Source organism: Bufo gargarizans, chromosome 10 (assembly GCF_014858855.1).
Source record: "Bufo gargarizans isolate SCDJY-AF-19 chromosome 10, ASM1485885v1, whole genome shotgun sequence".
Lineage (NCBI taxonomy): Eukaryota > Metazoa > Chordata > Amphibia > Anura > Bufonidae > Bufo > Bufo gargarizans.
Window position 1 is genome coordinate 37,422,090 of NC_058089.1, and position 22,942 is coordinate 37,445,031.

The window sequence follows — 22,942 nt, forward strand, 5'->3', positions numbered from 1 at the left end:
GACTTCTGTAAGGCTATAGAGGCCTGTGAAAGCTGCAGGGCTCCCTCCTCTCCCTCATCCAGGGTGTCAGAAAGCTGGTCCCACGTTGGGGGGTCCCCCTCAGGGCAGTTAATTGCCTGGGGTATGTCTGAGGGGTCCCCAGGAGCATCGGTCCACTCCCTGCGCCTCTGGGATGGGGTGGCAGAAAGCCCAGAACGCTTGGGCGCCATCTTGGGTGGCATGCTCAGGGCGGCCGTCTGTACTCCTCTCACCTGCGGATCTGCCTCAGCTCTCCTCCACCCTCCGGAGGAATGGGAGCCTGGGCCAAGGGAGAGAGCAGTCCCGGCCCTGCGCACTCGGCGATCCCGATGCAGGGAGGAGACACGTGGGGCCGTCTCCGACTCGGCAGCAGAACGGGGAGAAGGAAGGCCACTGGTTCCCGATCTCACAGCGGTGCCGCGATGCAGGTATGACGCGATCAACCGGGTCCTCAGCGGGGATGTCAGGGTGCCTCTAGGTGTCCTGAGGTGCAGCTTCCTTCCCATAAAGTGCGGTCGGCAGGCTATTTAGTCTCCTGGAGCTGGTCTGGGCGGCGGAGCTCAAGCTTTACGCGGCCATAACGTCCAGGCCACGCCCCCTCATATGGACTAATTTTAATGTGGTTTTGACTTTAGATGGGTCATCTGAAGTCAATTCGCTCATCCCTATTCGTACTCATTGATATACAGCTGTCCCTGAAGTCAAGTAGTGGTTCAGGTGCAATTATTATCTCAGATGTTAATATATACCTTGGAGGTGGTAAAGTACTGTTCAGTCCCATGTATTCCAAGAAAATTATCTTAACCTTGAAAAATTTCTTAATGTTCTACTTTTATTGTTTTAGTTTTCTTTTAAGGAACCGTTGGATATGCGGGTTGTTTGCAATTACCTCATTTTAAAGGCCTGTTTTCCACTTTTGAGTCCATCGCATTAATCTCTCTCTATAGCATGATCCTCCATTGTAGAATTGCTGGAGAACATAGCATTAACAAGACTACGAATGATATATGTCTCTGCTAGACCGTTTACATAATAATCACTCATGCACATGACCATATGCCCTCTGAGACATGCGGTTTGTGAGCGGTAATTTTCTTGCGCACGATTACAATGATTCTGTGCATGTTGGGCCGTCGGCGGGGACTAATAAGATCATATTGGTGCTGGATAATAGCCCTGCGGGCCGCTAGACGTGCGCATCAGCATTGTAATCTATGATTCTGTGCACTCCTGTTTGCACGACCGATGCCGATACGGGACATATGGCCGGCTTATGGATAGCATGTCATACAGTCATGTGCATGAGATAATGGTATGCACTTATATCATATAGAGAGGAGGATCACAATCACAGACAGAGCAAGATTATCACAATGGACTGGCTTGTTTGAAAAATCTGTTCCTTCATTTCGGGGATATAGCCAACTATTGTCACATCTGATTGTATACTATAGATCTTATAACAAAAGCCGGATTTCGGTTTTGATTTATTGTCTATCGACCATATTTGATATGTAGTCCCATATGGTGCACTTTCTGCTTTAATAGAAGGTTTTATAAGTTCTATTTTTTCTTTTTAACAACACTGTAAAAGAGTTCTAATATATTACAAAAAAAAAGTATTCCTTAATAAAAACCTTTTTTAATGATGCTTTCTCTTTATCATTAATTTTTTTTTATTGGTCTGGGTCATTAGGGTATAGTATGTAGGCATGTTATTGGAAACAGAATATAAAGACAATCAATCCACCAAACAGGGGACAATAACATAAGATATGATGGTTGGAGAAGCCTTGCTACCCTGATGAAGAATTGTTCGGAGCACAACAGACAATCAATGGAGGTTGACCGATGCATACTGGTCGACTGTACCCTCAATTATCAACCAGGCTACAATATGGCAACATAATACAAATAAATAAGAGTACTTACATTATTATGATATGCTCTGTATGTAATAACTGACCAAAAAATATTAATTGTATATAAGAACTTTTATTTTCTTTGTGGAACTATAGTTAACAAAAATTTTACTGAAATTGAATCAAAAAAGCAAACATAAACTTGAAAGTGCACAGCATGAATGTTGACAACTTCAAAAACCATGGCTAGCATATGGCTTCAGTAAATTTCCACACATTTGGAAAGCTTCATCTCCTACAAGAACAAATGGTAGAGCGGGGTTTGAAGTACCAGGTAAAGGCCTGGGCTCAGGCATTTCAAAGTTTCCAGAGTACAGTCTTCTTCCCATATTAGAATAATAAAAATAAAAAGACACGAGAATCATTTGTTCGTCCGAAAGCTCAGATGTCAACGGCAACAAATTTGCATTGTGCATCCACTATTGCCATTAATATGACTGAGATATACTTTTTTTTATAGTTGAAAAAAGAGGATCCACTACGTGGGGGCTTCAGGACTCTCACATGCTTTCCGTCCACAGCCCCAATACAATTAAGAAACTGGGTGACCTAAAAAAACTTGTCGGCTATGCTGACCCACTGCTGGCGAGTAGGAGGGGAAACAAATTCTTCACGCAGGAGATTCCATATTGCCCGGCAGGTATCTTTAACGATATAAGAAAAATTGATTTTTTGTACTCACCGTAAAATCCTTTTCTCGTTGTAGGCATTGGGGGACACAGCACCATGGGTATATGCCCAGCTGACACTAGAAACAAAAAAGTATATCTAAAAGAAAGGATATAGGATTTCGGATGGCCAGGTGCACCAATCTGATGTCGCACTCAAGGCACCAAAATTTAATATCAAAGGATTAGATGGGCACTCTAATATCCGGAGCACATAGGTAGTATAATCACACTATTTATTCATAAATAAAATAAAATTGATAGCATATAATAAATTCCAGATGCATATAAGTAAATATAGATATAAGAACAGTCTAATTAATATCTCCAATAACTGTAAAATACAGGCCTGAAGACACCACATGATAAAATAAACAAATAAATACTAATGATAGCCGTTGAAAATACACACTAGATTATTGCAGGTAGGATGGGGCTAATACTAAAGGATCTAGTCAGATCTAGACAATCTGCACGTATACTCCCGCTGTGGTATATAGTTGACTGAACATATAAAATCAATATACCTCCTACCTAAAAAATAAAAATACATATAGTCTCCAGGTGCTAATAATAAGAAATAGTCCTAATGATATCGATGTGTCGATAGTGGAACAAAGCAAAACAAAAAGTGAATAGGAATCCAGAAAAATCCAAAGGAAAATCCATAAATAGAATCACTTGTGATCAATCCACATCCATCTGTGTAGATAGTTAATCAACGTGTATAGAAATCCTTTAAGGTAAATTAAATTGTGTAACTGTGCTTGAAATATAGTGTTCAGTCACTATTATAGTTATTATGTTGCCCGTATTCAGCGGGGGCTCTGCAATGTCAATAGCCGGATAATATTGCAACTGTGGCCGCTTTCCTGAGAGTGTAGCTATTCACTCCAGTGTTGCAGTCTCAGTTAATTTAATTCAGTGCTGCGAGCTGTCCGCAATTGTCTAGCAGGAAACTCCATTGCCAAATTTTTACTGCTATTTGAGATATCATGCGGTGAAATAGTACTCACGCTTGGTGGTGATGTCCAGTCTATAGCGTGGATACAAGGCAAGCTTACCTCTTAGGCGCAGATTGTGAAACTGCCTTACTATTGTGTGTCGGGTCTGTATAGTCCGCTTTGGCTGTTGTACAGGTCCGGCCGCAGGTCACAAGTCTCTCTCTGTTTTCGCCGTAATCAGTTCGCAGTCTGAGCGTCTAGCGTTTCTCATATCCTCCGCATCTCCATGCAGCTAGTTTGATTGCCAGAGCCGAGAGAGATCAGTCGGTACAAAAGGAGTAGGAACGTCACACCTGAACCAAAAAGAAAAACTGAAAGCCAACAAGTCTTCAACTGGGGAAACACGACAACCACTTAGGCAAACGCCGGGACCACAAACAAGAAGAAACTCAAGAAGGGTGGGATCTGTGTCCCCCAATGCCTACTATGAGAAAAGGATTTTACTGTGAGTACAAAAATCTATTTTTCTCGTGCATGGCATTGGGGGACACAGCACCATGGGATGTCCAAAAGCAGTCCCTTAGGGAGGGAAGAAACAACGCCATGCCGCCAATCTAAAGCACAGCTGCTTGCAGAACCTTGCACCCCAGGCTGGCGTCAGCAGAAGCCAGGGAATGAATATGGTAAAACTTAGAGAAAGTGTGAACTGACGCCCAGGTGGCGGCCCGGCAGACCTGGGAAGCTGATGCCTGATGACGCACCGCCCAGGAAGCCCCAACTGCCCTAGTCGAATGAGCGGTCAACCTGGAAGGGGGAGCACGGCCCTTCGTGACATAGGCCTCCTTGACGGCCGACCGAACCCAGCGAGAGATGGTGGCCTTGGAGGCAGGCAAACCCTTACTAGGGCCCCCCGGGACCACAAAAAGAGAGTCCGAAAGACGGAAGGGTTCCGTGAGGCGAAGATACAGACGAAGAGCCCGAACAACATCCAGGCAATGGAGGGATTTCTCCCTAGAGTGAGAAGGATTAGGGCAGAAGGAAGGAAGGACGATTTCCTCATTAATATAAAACGAGGAGACCACCTTCGGGAGAAAGGAGGGAACGGGGCGCAAAACCACCTTGTCCTGATGGAACACCAGGAAAGGCGAACGGCAAGAAAGCGCCGCCAGTTCGGAGACCCGGCGGATGGAGGTGACGGCCACGAGGAAGGCCACCTTAAACGAGACAAACGACAGAGAGATCTCTGCCAAGTGCTCGAAGGGTGAAGACTGAAGGGCGTCGAGGACGAGATTCAGGTCCCACGGCTCCACCGGAAAACGAAAGGAAGGGGCTCGGCGAGCAACACCCTGTAGAAAAGTCCTAACCTGAGCCCGCGAGGCCACAGGACGCTGGAAGAGGACCGAGAGGGCCGAAATCTGCCCCCTGAGAGAAGCCAGGCGAAGACCCTTCTCAAAACCGGCCTGAAGGAAGGCCAGAATGTTAGTGACGGAGAAAGGGCAAAAACGCCCGGACTCGCACCAGGCAAAATACGCTCTCCAGGTCCGGTAGTAAATGCGGGCCGACGGTGGTTTGCGAGCGTGAAGCATCGTCTGGATGACCGAATCCGAGAGGCCACGGGACTTCAGGACCGCGGTCTCAACAGCCACGCTGTCAAACGAAGCTGAGGCAAATTCGGGTGGAACAGAGGGCCCTGAGAAAGGAGATTGTGGCGCAGAGGAAGTCGCCACGGAACTTTGGCAAGCAGAAACACCAGATCTGCGTACCACGCTCTGCGGGGCCAATCCGGAGCCACCAGGATCGCCGGAACACGGGTTGCCTTGAGACGCTTGAGTACTCGGGGCAGGAGAGGAATGGGGGGAAACAGGTACAGAAGGTCGAACTAAGACCAAAGCAGGACTAGGGCGTCAACCTCGAGAGCCTGAGGGTCCCTGGACCGCGCGACATAGCACAGGAGCCTGTGGTTGAGGCGCGACGCGAAGAGATCCACGTCCGGAGTTCCCCAACGGTGACAAAGTTAGAGGAACACTTCTGGGTGGAGAGACCATTCGCCCGGGTCGACGAGCTGACGACTGAGGAAGTCTGCCGCCCAATTGTCGACCCCGAAAATGTGTACGACGGAGAGGACGGGAACGTGCTTCTCCACCCACCACAGGATATGGGAGGCTTCCTGTAGGGCCATCCCACTCCTGGTGCCCCCTTGGTGGTTCAGATAGGCCACGGCGGTGGAATTGTCCGTCTGAACCCGGATCGGGAGACAGCGGCGATGTGGGGTCCAGTGAGACAGTGCCAGGAAAATTGCCCTGAGTTAGAGAGCATTGATCTGCAGGGAGGACTCCTGAACAGACCAAAGACCCTGGACAGTGAGGGACTCTAAGACCGCCCCCCCAACCCGAGAGGCTGGCGTCCATCGTGATCACCTGGGGGGGAAGGAAGGACCGGCCCAGGGACACCGTCCGAGGATTTAGCCACCAGGAGAGATCCTGGCGAAGCTGGGGAGGGAGACGGGTCCGGCGATCGAGGCCTGCCGGGGACTTGTCCCACCTGGATAGGTTGAACAACTGAAGGTCCCAGGAGTGGAATTTGGAATAGGGAATGGCTTCGAATGAGGCCACCATCCTCCCCAGGACGCGCATACACATCCTGATGGTCAGAGAGGACGGGCCGCGGAGACGAGTCACCCCCGCCTGAAGAGAGGCAATTTTCTCTGGGGGAAGGAACACCCGCCCGAGGCGAGTGTCGAAGATAATGCCCAGAAAGAGCATCCTCCGGCATGGGCCGAGAGAGGACTTGGAATGGTTGATGAGCCACCCGAACTGGGCAAGAGCCGAGAGGGTGATGCAAAGGCTGGACAGATTGTCTTCCTTTGCATTTGGGGCCCGAATCAGAAGGTCGTCCAGGTAAGACACCAAGGCGACCCCCCTGGCACGGAGAAGGGCCACGAGAAGCGCTAGCACCTTGGTGAAGACCATGGGTGCGGAGGCCAGGCCGAAGGGCCAGGGCGACAAATTGAAAATGAAAAGAACCCACGGCAAAGCGAAGAGTAGAAACCCTGAAAGCGTTCTGACTCCGGAACCAGAACGATGACCCCTAGAGAGCGAAGGGAACGAATGGCCTGAAAAAAACTCTTCTGCCCCGGGGGGAGACCTGGGCGGCGACGTCAGGAAGAACAGTCCCGACGGAAGACCGGAAAATTCGATCTTGCATCCGGAGGAAACCACCTCCAGAACCCAAGCGTCTTCCACACTTGCTTGCCACACATTCTGAAAGGCGAGAAGGCGCCCTCCCACCTTGACCAAGGCCGAGTCATGCGGAAGGAGGCTTAGTGGACTAGGGGCGAGCAGGTTTGGGCTTGGCATGCCAGGAGGGCTTGGCCTTAAAGGAAGGCCTGGTGGACTTCTTGTCTGATCGGGCGGGAGGGGCCCGAAAGGACTGCGTCCGAGAGGACGACCCAGGGAAGCGACGGCGGCGAGGCTGGTTCTGGGGAAGAAGAGAACTCTTACCGCCAGTGGCCTTAGAGATGAGCTCCTCCAAACGCTTCCCACCGAGAAAGGGAAGAGAAATTAGAGCCTTCTTGGAGGCGGAATCCGCTGCCCAAGAACGAAGCCAGATGGCGCGGCGAATAGCCACAGAGTTAGCGGCTGCACGGCTGGAGCGGTGGGCCGATTCCATAGAGGCATCGCAAAGAAACTTGGATGCCTGGTAAATTTGAGAGGCAAGCACTGCCAGATCCCCCTGGGCCAAGTCTGGAGGTAAGGCTCGGACAAGCTGTTTTGCCCAGATAGCGCAAGCCTTGGCCACCCTGGGGGCGGAAAACGCAGGACAGATGGCAGCATCCGCTGCCACGAACACGGACTTGCCCAAGGAGTCGACCCGTTTGTCAGCGGGATCCGACAAGGAAGCCGCGTCAGCCAGGGGGAAGGGTAGTAGCTTTCGCCAGGCGAGCAACCTGAGAGTCTACCTGAAGAGGAACCGTCCAGAGGTTGACGAAGTCCTCAGAAAAAGGATAAGGGACATCCGAGGCCTGGGTAAGGTGAAGGCGCCTATCAGGGTGATGCCACTCCTTAGCCAGAAGTGCGTCGAGATCCTCGTGATTCGGGAAAACTACAGTGGACCGTCTAGAATGGCAGAAGGACACCGACTCCTGAGAGGAGGAAGAAGGATCGTCCTGCACATGGAGTGCGTCCCGGACGGCTTTAATGAGATCCTGTATGGCCGCAGACATTGCCGAGCACCGCTCTGATTCAGAATCAGAAGCCGAGGAGTCCCCAGGAGCGGCGAAAGCGGCTGAATAATAAATCTTGCCTGTCTCAGACCTCTCCAGGAAGTGATCCGGGGTAGCTGAGGAAGAGTGGGACCCGGCCGAGACCGTACGAGGTCGCTTGCGGGATCGCGTGCCAGAGCGAGAACGGACGTCCCCAGCGGGGGAGTCCCTGCTAGAGGCGGCCGCAATCTGGGCAGGCAGGCGGTCCAGAGACTGCGCCAGGGATTGGGAGAGGCTGGCAAGGTTCCCTATGGCTTGGGACAGGGTAGCAGCCCATTCCGGAAGGACCGACACGGAGGGGACCGCAGGAGCGACCTGGGGTTGAGGCACTGCGTGCAGAGGGAAGTGGACTGGCCGCATGGGAACTTCCTATTACACAGGGAACAGGCATAATGTGTGGAAATCTCCGCAGGGGGGTCCCGACCAGAGGAAGACATGAGGGCTTAGGATGTGAAGAGCCTGCAAGGAGAAAAAAACAGCCAGAAAAGGCTGCCTACCAGAACCTATGCTGCTGTGTCCCAGATAGAGGAACCGATCGCATGAGCAGCAAGATGGCGATGTGAAGACACTGCAGGAAGAAGCCGGCAGAAAGAGAACACCCCCTTCAGAAGCCCACGCTGTACAGAGTTGAAGGAAAGCCAAGCTCCTCCCACAGAGGGGAGGGAGAAAGAAAAAAGCCCAGGAAGCCAGGAGTGGGCGGAGGGAAGCGCCGAAAAGCCGGGGCCTAGATTTGGAATGTGCGGCCAGAAACGGACACCCGCGATCGCGGTAGCGTCCGGGAGCAGCCGCGAAGCGGGAGGGACACAGCGCTGAGTAAATTGGCCCTGGGAACGCCGAAAAAAGAACCCATAAGAGCGGATGCAGTGGAGGAGCACTCCGTTATGCAGGAAGGAGCCGCATGTCAGGAGCCGTCTTAAAGGGGCCCAGAAAAACAACATGGGCCTCCTTGCAGGACTATGGCTCCAAATGACCCCCAGGAGGTAGGAGAAGTGCCAGAGGCACTAAGCAGGTCTGGGAGAGGAGGGAGGAAGGGGACTATAGGGTCCCTGCATGGATCCAGATCCCTACTTACCTTCCGACGTCTTCAGGCGCAGCAATGACCACCCCCTTGGCGGACTCAACACGGAAGCCGTGGGTCCACCGGAATTCCACTGCGGAAGCAGTCTCAAGCCCCTGGTCCCGATGGTGTCACTCCTGCGTGCCTGAAATATTGCTCAGTCCAACTGGCCCCGGCCCTCACCCAAATCTTTGACAGATCCCTTAAGGAGGGACATGTCCCCGCCTGCTTTAAGATCTCAACTATCATCCCTGTGCCGAAGTAACAGGGCGTTTCTGATCTAAACAACTTCCGGCCCGTGGCTCTGACTTCAGTGGTCATGAAGACCCTAGAGAAGGTGGTCCTCTCCATCCTGAAGACCGCCACTCTGGACCGGCTGGACCCTCTGCAATTCGCCTACAGGGCAAACAGATCCACTGACGATGCGATTAACATGTGCCTAGAATACGTCACTGAACACCTTGACAAACCTAACACATACACGAGAATCCTCCTTCTAGACTTCAGCTCTGCTTTTAATACCATCTCCCCCAGCATCCTGCAGAGGAACCTTACGGCACTTGATGTCCACCCAACACTACGACATTGGATCATGGACTTTCTCACTAACAGGTCCCAGGTCGTCAGATTAGGCAATCTGACCTCCAAACCGAGGGTCACCAACACTGGCGCCCCTCAGGGATGTGTACTATCGCCGTTCCTGTTCTCTCTGTACACGAACAAGTGCAGATCGGAGGAGGCCTCAGTTAAAGTCATCAAGTTCGCCTGATTAGTGACAGCGATGAGCAGGCCTACCGTAAGGAAATTGACAGGGTCAGCAACTGGTGCGGCGCGCACAATCTGGTCCTGAACGCCACAAAGACGGTCGAGCTGGTCGTCGACTTCAGGAAGGGAAGGGTAGTCCCCCCCCCGACCTATATTGACGGATCTGAAGTCGCAAGGGTACCCAGTGCCCGCCTCCTAGGCACGACAATCTCCGAGGACCTATCCTGGCGTCCCAACATCTCGTCCATCATAAAGAAGGCTCACCAGCGGCTTTATTTCCTTTGACAACTGAGGAAGTTCGGCATGGCTCAGGACCTACTGAAGTCCTTCTACTCCTGTACCATCGAGTCGGTATTGTGCTCGTCCCTTCTGGTGTGGTATGCAGGCTCATCAGCCAGTGACAAGCGCAAACTACAAAGGGTCATCAGCTCGGCGGAGAGAACTACTCGACTGCCACTACCACCCCTTGACTTTATCTTCTCCAACAGACTGCGCTCCAGGGCTCTGAAAATATTCAATGACCACTCACATCCGGGCCATCATCTCTTCAGACATCTAAAGTCCGGCCGCAGGTATCAGGCCATCCATGCAAGGACATCGAGGAGGCTGAACACTTTCTTCCTAACGGCCGTCAGACTGGTGAATTTATCACGCCCCATCTCCCGCCCATAATCTCTTGCCCCTAATGTGCCCATTGCATAACCCCCCCCTTCCACCCCCTAGTACTATGCCTGTACCTGTGCCTAACCCAATTCCGAGCACGATCGACTGTGTCGTGTTTGGCGAATAAAGCTAATTCTGATTCTGAAGTGGGGACTGGGTGGCTGCCAGGTACCTGAGTACGCGCCAGCAGGGGGGCAACTAAAGTGGAACACGATGGAGCCACCCCTGCAGCAGGCCGAAACCTGCAGAGAAAAAAAGAGAAATGAAAAAATAAAATAAAAAAATAAAATTTGCAGGATGACCTGCTAAAAAAAGGTAGCAGGTCATGTCTGCCTCCTATAGACACTAAAACTAGACTGATCTCTCTCAGCTCTGGCAGAGGGGTATAGCCCACCTGGGTGGAGCCAACACTTTTTTGTTTCTAGTGTCAGCCTCCTAGTGGCAGCTGGGCATATACCCATGGTGCTGTGTCCCCAATGCCATGCACGAGAAATTGTTGATTTCCCAAGTCGAAAATTAAAAATGAAGACTTAAAAAAACTTTCACCGGTGGCCAGAAACCTAGGAAACAAAAACATAAGTACCACATATTAATTATACTTAAAGTAGCAATACAGACAGTTTTCCTCCAGCAGAACAACTTTCTGTAGTGTTAAACAAGGGGCCTTCAGGTTAAGGTACTTAACAACAGGTAGATATAAATAAAAATTAACATATAGCAGCTTGCAGTAAAGACTATGTATTTCATGATTTATAGAAAATATGGTATATAACCTTTCTGGCTTCCATTAACCAAAAGTCTCAAATGTAAAATGTTTTGCAAACTATCTGTGGACTATATCTGTTCAGCAATATTGTCTCTTGAGCTAATTGATTTGAATCCTATACTAGTCTCAATATATTATAAAATTAGCATGGATGTTATTCCAAACAATAACTGGTGTTAACAAAAGGAACAAAAACACTGTAGATAAAAAAATAAAAACAGAAATGATGTTGGTGAACAGTACAATACATACCTCAAAGTGACCACAAGTCGCTCTTCCGGAGTTACACTCCCACAAAATTTTGTATCCTTGCGTCTCAATCATCTACGCAAACGTTGAACAAGGTCATCAAAGCTTGAGACACTTACACAGAGATACTCCGAAAAATTTTCTGGGCGTTTTCGAGGTTCATGAAAAAACACACAGCGTCTCATTCGGCACGATGTAATAGGATGCACCCAATATCGCCGTCTTCTTTGATTTATGAAAGCCATTCTCCTGTTTCTAAGTTTCCAAATCATATAGTCCACAGAAAAAAGGACACGAGCAGGCAGCATTGTTCCACTTTCTGCAAAAAGTGATGCAAAATTACAATATAGCACCATTGAAGCATGTAGATGTGGGAGGGACAAAAAAAAAAAAAAAATAAAAAAAAATAAAAAAAGAGAAGGGATCCGTTCCTTGACTTTTTAACTGACATTTTTGTATCCGTTTTTTAACGGATACGTTACTGCTATTTGTTTTTTAACGTACATAAAGGTGTACGTTATGAAATAATCAGTTTCGTTTTACAAACGGAAAGAAAACAGAACGAAGAGCAGAACGGAAGGCTGAACCCTGATGTGAACTAAGCCTAGGCTGGTTCGCTATAAAGGCTCATGCACACGAATGTATTTTTTTTTTTCAGCTTCCGTTTTTTTTTGCGGGTCCGCAAAAAACAACGAAGGGTACTCCATGTGCATTCCATTTCCATTCCGCAAAAAAGCAGTATGTCCTATTATTGTCCGCAAATCACAATCTGAGGCCCCATTCAAGTCAATGGGTCTGCAAAAAATACGAAACAAACACGGAACACATCCGTATTTTGCAGATCCATACTGTAGAAATGCTATGCCCAGCACATATTGCTAATGTGTTTAGCTATTAATAAGTTACTGTTTCCGATCCGCAAAAAAACTAATCGCATACGGAAACCATCCGGATATGTTTTGTGGAATAACAGAACGGAAGAGAACTTAAATCAGAGAAAAAAAAAAAAAAACGCAGATACGGAACAACGGATCCGTGAAAAACTGACCACAAAACAACGGTTGTGTGCATGAGCCCTAACAGAGAGGACTCCTTCATCAGGTACCGCACAGCACATGGCGAGCAAGTAGAAAGACAAAAAACACAGATTCAGAATCAGCTACTCTACTGTCGTTGGGGGGCGGGGTGGGGGGGTTGAAGGGGACAGATTCTATTTCATATCAGTGTATTGATATACTGTGATGGTGGGTTGGGGCTCTCTTTCTCAGTCAAAATCCATATTCAGTAACTGCCCACGAGTGGCAGGCAAGGTCCGCAGTAATCAATGGAGCAGGAGACCCCTATAACAAACTATTAATCACATGAATAACTCAATGTATTTTGACAACCCAAAAAATAAAAATAAATGTAAAAATGTTTAATAAATTTAAAATAGGTACTCTTTACAGGACCCATTACCGTCATTTATCACAATGCAGTTATCACAATTTAATTTCTTGAAATACAGAATAACAGAAAAATTTGACAATACATAATACAATCAAAATCCATACTAATAACAAAAACTTCACCTGATCTGTGTGCCTGTGCTGTGTCACTTACGCTGGGTTCACACCTGAGCGTTTTACAGCGCGTTCCTACGCGCTGTAAAACACACAACAGGCAAGAACCAATGATTCCCTATGGGAATGGTTCTCACCTGGGCGTTTTACAGCGCGTACGATCGCGCTGTAAAACGCCCGACGCTCAAACAAGTACAGGAGCTTTTTTTGGCGTGTTTGACGCGCGTTTGGGCCATAGACTCTTTGGACAACACTGCTGTCAATCACCCAAACGCGCGTTCACTATAAAAAAAAAACGCGCATAAAACGCGCATAGAAACGCGCGTTTGAGAAACGCCTAGGTGTGAACCCAGCGTTAGGGCTAATGCACACCAACGTGTGTCAGCCGTGCTTGTGTTGCGGCCTTCAAAACAGAGGGTCCGCAATATACGGACACCGGTTGTGTGCACACTGTATCACAGATGTGGAACAATTCACTTGAAAGGGTCTGAAATCCGGTAGATAGGGAGTGCTTCCGCGGCATTTCGGTCTGCCGCTGCACCACAAAAAAATAATAATAGAACATGCTCTGTTTTTTTGCGATGCGGACAGATCGCGGACCCATTCAAGTTGAATGGGTCTGCATCTGTCAGCACACGCCACACAGACGGTGCCTGTACATTGGGGACCGCAATTAGCAGTTCTCACGTTCGTGCGCATGAGCCCTTATTTCAACTCTATTTTCGGCATTTCCTGCGTACGAACCCACCTCTCCAGATGTCCACTGGTTGTGGAAATACAGACTAATTCCAGAAGCATTTTCTATACCAACTAAAACAAAAAGGGCCGAATCAATTGTTAGGATTAGAGCCCTGTGCGCTTATTGTACTAGGATTAGTTACAGCAGTCATAGACTGCACCGAATAAAACAGCTGCCACCTGCCTACATTCTGTCTCATGGAGTGGACGTCCGCATGTGCCACGGGATTATCAGAAATGCAAACTGCGCCATCCAGAAAGTTTGGGAAAGGTTTTCTACTGTGTTCTTTAAAACTACACAATATGTCACCCATGTTAAATGTTGATGTTATGTGGAAGGCAACTTCAAATACTGTCAAAAAAGCAACGGGTTAAAGGGAACCTCATGTTAAGGCCTCATGCACACAGCCGTATTGCGGCCAGCAAACGGCGGGTTGGCAATCCACGGCGGCCGCTGGCCGTGTGCACTACGCATCACGGATGCAGACCCATTCACTTGAATGGGTCCGCAATTCCGGAGATGCGGAACGGAGTCACGGAACTGAACACCTGAAGCGCTACAGAGTGCTTCCGTTATGTTTCTTTCCATGGTTCCGCACCGCAAAAAAATATGACATGTCATATTTTTTTGCAGTGCGGATATACAATGGACCCATTTAAATTGAATGGGCCCGGCCCGCTGCACGGATGTTGCCTGTGCATTGGGGACCGCAATTGCTGTCTCCAATGCACGGAACGGCCGCTAGCATGAGGCCTAAGCATGAGGACTGGCCTGCAGGCAGCATGTTAAGTATAACTTGTCATTTATTCATTTAAACCTCTAATTATCTTATTCTTCAGAGCCCATCAGTGATCACAGCATCCCCTCGATGACTATGGTCAGTCACTGGGTAGGACCAACCACTGGTAGGACCAACCAGCTAAAAAGAGCAGAAGGTTTAAATTAATACATAGAAGTTAAACAGAATCTGTTCCCACAAAACTATATATAAATTCTCTCAGCTACTCCTGCACCATAATCTCCTACCCACAGGTTGGAAGGCATGTACATTGCGACAAGTTCCCTTTAAAGGAGTTTTTTCCGGGACTTTGCTATTGATAAGCTATCCTCCTCATCAACATCAGGTCAGATGGGACCTGACAAGCTGCATCCCCACGGATCAGCTGCCGGCATTGGAAAGTATACAGTAGATGGAGCAGGAAGCTGAAGGCTCCTTTCATGGTGAGGTTTCAGGTGCCAGCGTATAGCAGTTTAGCCACTACACAGTGGATGGAGCCTTCTGCTTCTGGTACCATCCGCTGTCTACTTTCCAGTTACAGCAGCTGTCTAAAACCGCTGATCAGTGGGGGTGCGGGTGGTTAGATCACTACCATCTGATACTGATGACCGATCCTGTATAGTGGTGAGATAAAACTTTATTCCAGTTTCCTAAGAAACATATAAAATGTAAATATACCTTGAGAAGAAGGCATACTTCAGCAGGAAATAAGATGGCCATGCTTAAAAAACAGACTGCTTAAAAGACTAAACTAAAACTTATTGTATGAAACAAAAAGCACACACAATACCGACTAAAACAGCGGCAGAAATAAAACGCCAGCACCAAAGCATGGTGACCATCGCCATTTCTAGGTATAATGTCACACTTTAAGGTTGTTTTTTTTATACAAATAAAGTTTTTGAAATCCACACAAAAAATGTTTAGGGTCTTATTTAGCCAGACAGCCTGGGTTCAAATCTAATGTAATGATGTTATTGGGTTTGTGATGCCACCGTCCTGTCCCATCATCACTTCTGCCCAAGACGCTTTGCCTTTCTTTTGCTCCACCAAGTTCATCTCTCGGCCCGGAAGCTCAAGCTTCACATCCTTGAGTGCTGTTTTCAGGAACAAGACTGAAGGTTGTTCTCCGGACGTTACCGTCTGTCCGCGCTTGGTGCACATTTCAGTGGTTAGTGAAGGGCTGTCCAGTGCCATCATTCTGGTAAGGAGGTCAAGTGGGAAGCGACAGTTCCGGCTGCTGTACGCATGTATTAGGGTGCAAAGTGCCTTGTGGCGGGAGCTTGGCAAGTGGCGGTAAAAAGCACAAGCCTGAAGGCAGTTCAGTTGGTACACCAGGCGAAAAAGCCGTACCCAGTTATTTTCTAAGTGGGCTCTGCTTATACCGAGGGCTAGACGGACATGTGCAGATTGCAGGAGCCCATGAGGGAGTTGCAGAGCTCTGTGTATAGTATCCAGGTTACCTGCAAGGCAGAAATGGGACATATACATTATTAGACAAGTTGTTGAGTCCAGTTCACACAGTTTGATGCAGTTTTTATTATCCAGAAACATAAGTGAAATTGTAGAGGGAGATGACGTTATAACTGAGAGCGTTATACACGTCTCTTCTCTACTTCTCCTGCAGTTTCTCATCCCTAACACAAAGATACTGGACCTCTGAAAGCTTCACCAAGGACAAGGATCTGTTTCATTTTTACATGTCTCCGAGTGCTAAACAGTGGTATGGTGGCTGCTTTTTGTAGAGACGGCTCTACCAGTCATGATGGTTTGAGTCATATATTATTAAGTCATAAACTAGGGCAATAGTTTGGTAATTTCACTGGCAATGGCATTGCTTGAACAGGGAGCAAATTCCTCTGTAAGTAAAGGTCCCTTCACACGGGACAACGGCGTTCCGACCGGTGCATTTATTTCTCCTCCAGAGTATGGGAGGAGCGATCGCTACTGTCTGGTTTAGGGCTGCAGTAAACGATTATTTCAGGAATAGAGTATTCTATAGATTATTTTTTACGATTAATCGAGTAATGTAATAAGAAAAAATTAATTAATAGACTGTTTTCCTTTATAAAAACTCGTCAGACCCGCTGCCATTAGTCCCCAACACCCTTCGTTCCCCCCTGTGCGATCAGCCCAAGTGCATCAGTTCCCCCCAGTGCCATCAGCTCCGTTCACCCAATTCCTTCATCTACACTCCCTCAGTGCCTTCAGCCCCTCCATTGCCATGTCCCCCAGTGCCATCAGATCAGCCCCTCCATGTTCCCACTCCCCCAGTGCCATCAGATCAGCCCCTCCATGTCCCCCAGTGCCATCAGATCAGCCCCTCCATGTCCCCTACTGCCATCAGATCAGCCCCTCCATGTCCCCCACTGCCATCAGATCAGCCCCTCCATGTCCCCCACTGCCATCAGATCAGCCCCTCCATGTCCCCCACTGCCATCAGATCAGCCCCTCCATGTCCCCCACTCCCATCTGCCCATCCATGCCATTCATTGACAGATGTCCCCCTTCAGTGTTATGTGAAATAAAATACTTACCTTTCCTGTAGGGGCGCCATTCCACAGCTCCTTTCTCTTCTTCTCCGCGCGTTGCACTGGATCCTGACGTCACACAGCGTCAGATCACATTATGACCTGACGATGTGTCAGGATCCACTGCAGCGCGGTACGGGACGGCGGGTGACCACGGAGTGGTAAGTAATAGCAAGCGCTTCACTCCCGCTCCGTGGTCACATGACACAAACGAATCCTCGATGCTAAAAATTTGCATTGATGATTTTTTTGTGTCGAATTACTTGATTCAATCGAGTAATCGTTTCAGCCCTAGTCTGGTTGTTTCCCGGCAGAAGATCGCGTTTACACAGCACAATCTGCCACTGGGAAACGATGATCTTTTGTGCTGCACAAAAGATCCAATTACCCGATGAACAAGCGTTTGGCGCGTTCGTCAGATAATCAGCAGTGTATTTACTTCACAAGATGTAATAATCTGTTCAATTGTCATCCCGTGTAAAGGGCCCCTAAGTGCTTTCAAACAAAGACCATTCGTGCCAGCCACAGACGCCACTTGAGAACCCATTCACATGGCAGATTTTGGAAAGGCAGAATTCACCACATTAAAAATCTCTATGGTTTCTGCCGGCTTTTTTTCAATTTGAATGTGCTGGTTTAGCCCAATGAAGTTAAACCGTGAGCAGAGACCCACCGCAGTTTTCAGCCCAGTCACAGCTATAAACTAAATGGACATTCCTCCTTTTGGGTTATTATGGTTGCAGCCATTTTTGGGGGATCCATTGTAACAATGCCTATTCTTATTTTTTTTTGAGTCAGCTACAACATGCTCACTCCGAAAGCATCACATGATGTCATGAGCTCTTGTGACATCACAATTTCTGACACAGGGCAGCAGCATTATTATTTGGGTGGTCTCCAGCAAGTGGCAGCCACTGATTACAACAAAGAATGAGATGAAGATTAGAGAGTTGGCCTCTCACTGCAATCTACCGGTCACTACTTGGCGGTCAGCCAGTAGTAGTACAGACTCTGAATGTGTAATATCAATGAGCCTTACCTAAGTCATAAAGAAGAAGAAGAGACTGAAATTCAGCTTGTCTTGTAAATCCTGCAGCCCCTCTGTAACACTCCATTAGCTCAGCGAAGCATTCCCGTACCTGCGTGCAGTGTAGCACTTCATCATAGTCTGCTATCGACAAGTCCCTCACCAAATAGGGGGCACAAAGCAAAAACCCAAGGCTTCCTTCTAAAACAAGAGCCCCTCCCTTCCCCCTAATTCTTTGCACAATCAGGTCCTGTCTAATAGCACGTAGGCGGTCAAACACAAAAGAGTAAGCCTTGGACAAACTCGACAAATCCCTGTAGTTGACACTTGGCCAGACTTCCATCAAGAGATACTGAACGGTTTTGGCTAGGGTTGCAGGGGTCCGCAGGTCTATTGGGCAGGACAGCTCTTTCCCTGCCGCAGGGCGCCTGTACTCTTTCACAGTCTTTTTGGGATCAGCAACAGGATGACCTCTTCTTCTGTGACCTTTATTTGTCCACTGAACACTCTGTATTTCAAACTGATGCAGACGTCCTTGGCTTTCCCGCTCTCGCCTCTCTCTCGCCGGGCACATATCAAGGCATACACCAACGGGAGTAGAGGAGTCCATGATTCCAGATTGCAGTATTCTAAAAAGATTTAAAAAAACTTTTAGAACTAGGTTTGTCGTAAAGAAAACTTAAACTAACAGTCCGTCAAGCCTGTCAAGCCATGGGGGAGGGGGGGCAATCCCAATTTTTTCAAAAGTGGCGAAAGCGGCATAAAATTTAAGTCAAACTTCTGCACAAAATGCCACCTACGCAAACATACAACTTTTGTACGCCTAAAAACTGGCACACAGCCTATGATAAATAGGCCCCACAGACTTTATATACATTTTTTTACCATTAGAGAAGTATTCAGATTATGTGAAGTTATCCCCTATCCACAGTATAGGAGATAACTATTAGATCGTGGAGTCCTACCTCTGGGACCTACACCAATCAATCACGATAAGGCTACATGCACACGACCATGTGTTTTGCGGTCCGCAAAAAAAGAAAAAACTATGACATTCATATGCCATCCGTTTTTTTTGCGGATCCATTGTAACAATGACAAGAATAGGACATGTTCTATTTTTTTGGAGGGGCTACAGAAATGAATGGGTCCACATCCTATCCACAAAAAAGAAAAAAAGGGAACGGACACAGAAACAAACATTGATCGTTTGCATGTAGCCTAACTCTGTACCACGTGGAGCTTCCCAAAATGAACAGAACAGCTGGCCAAGCATGCATTTGCTCCATTCACTTTTATGGGAGTTCCGGAGATAGCAGAGGTCACCGCTCTGTTCATCTCATGGGAATGGGGGGGCCGCTACCTACACAGGGTGGAGGGTCCTTGTTGTGGTGACTGTTGGGGATCTAATAGTTATCCCTGTATCCCAGGGATCAGCAACCTCCGGCACTCCAGCTGTTCAGAAACTACATCTCCCAGAATGCTTCATTCACTTCTATGGGAGTTAGAAGAGCAGCCGAGAATGTTTGCATGCTGGGAGTTGTAGTTTCACAGCAGCTGTAGCGCTGAAGGTTGCTGATCCCTACCCTATCCAGTGGATAAGGGATAACTTCACATAACTGAATATCCCTTTAAGCCATTGAGAAATCTAACAGAAATGTAAAGTATCCGTTAGGCTCTGTTTATACTTTATTTACCTACTTGATGGCTAGTTACAGATGAGCGAGTGCAATGCGAGAAACACACTGCGTGTGGCAGTGTGATTTCCCGTTCTGACCTCTGCTCCTCCAATAAGATCGCGTGGCACTACAATAATTTATAATTCCCTGCCAGTTCACGGATCTACGGAATTACACTGACAGCATTATGTCTGGACAATTCAGTAGATTCGGGATCTGGAAGGGTCACACAGCATTATAAATCACTGTGATGCCCTCCGATCCTCTCAGAGGAGCAGAGGTCAGAATGGGAAACCACGATCACAGACACAGCGCGTTTCATTGAACTCGCTCATCTGTGACTAGTCTAAGGGGAACTTCACACAGGCGGTACAGTTCTTTACCAGCACAGCCCGTTGGATTTCTCCGGACCCGGCATTGACTAAAATGAGGTCCGGCAGAGATCTGGAAATGTGCTGAAAACTGGCCAGACAAAAAAATGCTGAGTGCAGCGGTTTTCTCTGCCGATTCCCGGCATTCTATGCTGGAACAGCCGTCCACATATGTGAAACTAGCCTCAAGGTACTCCAGCAAATCCCAACCTTATTACAGGGAAACTTCTAATGCCTCATAGCGGCCTGGTATAGGGACAGGCGAAGAGTTTGTTCATTCTTAACCAGGTATAAGCTGGCTCTGATGTTTACTCTGCACAGCCGAAATCAGTATGTCCTCATCATTACGCCTATGGACCCACAGAGGTAGGTGGTGCACTTCTCTGGTCCGTGTCTCACAAATCAGACCTGGAAACCACTGAAGACAAGTTCCTCCGGCAGATGCCAGGTCTGTGTCCTGTGCAGACATATGGACCTGTCTATCCAAAATCCTCAGTGTGCTACTGTTGCAACATGTACAATTTTCAATACTGCTGCCTGAATCTGGCCTTAAAGGGGTTGTCTCATCTGAGACAGTGGGGGACATATTGCTAGGGTATGCCCCCATTGTTTGATAGATGGGACCCGCACCTATATCAACAACAGATTGGGCCAAAGTGGTGGCTGGTGGACTCCGGTCCGGCCACATCATGTGCTCTCCATATAGAAGTGAATGGGCGCGCACCGTGCCTGCGCGGCCACTGCTCCAAATCACTTCTATGGCCCCAACGGAAATAGCTGAGCCAGTGCTCGGCTACCCCATAGAAATGAATGGAGGGCGGGTGCGCATGCGCAGTGTGCCTCCACTACTTTCGGAGCTCTGTTTAGGAGATAAGTGCAGGTCCCAGCAGTGGGGGCATCTCCTAGCCATATGCTCCCATTGTCTCAGATGAGACAAAACAAACTGCTAGTCAATCACCGGCATCAGCAGTGATGTGCACAGGCACAGCACACGAATGCTGCCACCGCTGAGGCAATGGACCTGCCAGCAGCAGTGATGTGCACAGGCACGGCACATGAATGCTGCCACCGCTGAGGCCATGGACCTTACAGCAGCAGTGATGTGCACAGGCACAGCACACGAATGCTGCCACCGCTGAGGCAATGGACCTGCCAGCAGCAGTGATGTGCACAGGCACAGCACATGAACGCTGCCACCGCTGAGGCCACGGACCTGCCAGCAGCAGTGATGTGCACAGGCACGGCACATGAACGCTGCCACCGCTGAGGCCACGGACCTGCCAGCAGCAGTGATGTGCACAGGCACAGCACATGAACGCTGCCACCGCTGAGGCCACGGACCTGCCAGCAGCAGTGATGTGCACAGGCACAGCACATGAACGCTGCCACCGCTGAGGCCACGGACCTGCCAGCAGCAGTGATGTGCACAGGCACAGCACATGAACGCTGCCACCGCTGAGGCCATGGACCTGCCAGCAGCAGTGATGTGCACAGGCACAGCACATGAACGCTGCCACCGCTGAGGCCATGGACCTGCCAGCAGCAGTGATGTGCACAGGCACAGCACATGAACGCTGCCACCGCTGAGGCCATGGACCTGCCAGCAGCAGTGATGTGCACAGGCACAGCACATGAACGCTGCCACCGCTGAGGCCATGAACCTGCCAGCAGCAGTGATGTGCACAGGCACAGCACATGAACGCTGCCACCGCTGAGGCCACGGACCTGCCAGCAGCAGTGATGTGCACAGGCACAGCACATGAACGCTGCCACCGCTGAGGCCATGGACCTGCCAGCAGCAGTGATGTGCACAGGCACAGCACATGAACGCTGCCACCGCTGAGGCCATGGACCTGCCAGCAGCAGTGATGTGCACAGGCACAGCACATGAACGCTGCCACCGCTGAGGCCATGGACCTGCCAGCAGCAGTGATGTGCACAGGCACAGCACATGAACGCTGCCACCGCTGAGGCCATGAACCTGCCAGCAGCAGTGATGTGCACAGGCACAGCACGTGAACGCTGTCACCGCTGAGGCCATGGACCTGCCAGCAGCAGTGACATGTGCAGACAGTACGTCACTCTTCAGTTCCAGCAGGGATCAGACAATCGCTGACAGGGGAGCCTTTTTTTGTACATTAAATCCTTGCTCCCTATCTACCAATATTAAGAGGGGTTCCCGGTCTCTGAGATCCCCGAACAAATACTAAAACCAGCAATCCTGTGAGAGACCACCGATCCAATGGTCTGCCATCAGGTAATGCCCAGGGCAGCAGATAGCCGGTGTCCATGATATAACAGCCTCACTGCACAGTTCCAGGTCACAATGTTTCTGTGGCCCCTGGCTGTAAGCTCTCAGCGCTGGGGGGCCCACTGTGAATAGGCACTGACCTCTTTACTGTGTCAGGAGGACAACAAGCCCCAGAATACACGCCGTGTTAACCCTCACACTGGGTGCTCAGCACCAGCTCCCATCATCCACTGCCCGGGGCACTCTCCCATCATCCACTGCTCCAGGGTCTGTTTACTTCCGGGTTCCCGGCATGCCTCATGCTCACCTGTGCCGCGTGCTCCCAGCGTGCTTCACTCTCGCCCCTGTGATACCTACGCTACCTTAGCCGAGCACAGGAGAGACGAGCCGCAGAGCTCATGTCTACCACTGTCCTCACTGCGCAGTCCCAGTACAGCAGCGGCGCGCTAGAGGGTAATGTTGTGACGTATATTGTTACGTCACCGACTAGATTTTACCTAGAGTCGCTTTAAGAGGCTGTAAGTGTGTGCTGCCACCACTAGATGGCACTGTTGCACAGCGAATGTCCGGTAGTGTGTCAGCGCAGAGTATAGAAGTGCTGGCAGGTATTATGGGGGTCATTTATCAAACTGGTGTAAAGTAGAACTGGCTTAGATGCCCACAGCAACCAGATTCCTCCTTTTAATTTTCC

General features: G+C 49.1%; 1 protein-coding gene across 2 annotated transcripts; it reads right to left on the reverse strand.

Annotated features, from left to right (window-relative positions):
• Nucleotides 1–13,124: 13,124 nt before the first annotated feature.
• Nucleotides 13,125–22,715, reverse strand: SAC3D1 (SAC3 domain containing 1). Of its 2 annotated transcripts, none has more exons than XM_044270813.1 (3): nt 22,559–22,715; nt 17,963–18,579; nt 13,125–15,855 (listed from the first exon to the last, which is right to left on the reverse strand). In XM_044270813.1, exons 2-3 carry the CDS (start codon nt 18,558–18,560, stop codon nt 15,353–15,355), a joined length of 1,101 nt encoding a protein of 366 aa, XP_044126748.1. In that variant the 5' UTR covers nt 18,561–18,579; nt 22,559–22,715; the 3' UTR covers nt 13,125–15,352. The 2 variants fall into 2 exon arrangements, with proteins under 2 accessions (XP_044126748.1, XP_044126747.1); XM_044270812.1 differs by lacking the exon at nt 22,559–22,715 and adding an exon at nt 22,392–22,519.
• Nucleotides 22,716–22,942: the final 227 nt, after the last annotated feature.

What these genes read in the sequence shown, in the direction of transcription:
- SAC3D1 (XM_044270813.1), bottom strand. Translation starts at nt 18,560, where the DNA reads ATGGACTCCTCTACTCCCGTTGGTGTATGCCTTGATATGTGCCCGGCG. An exon ending in TCTTCTTCTTTATGACTTAG is followed by an intron (nt 15,856 to 17,962) that starts GTAAGGCTCATT and finishes TCTGCCTTGCAG; the next exon opens with GTAACCTGGATACTATACAC.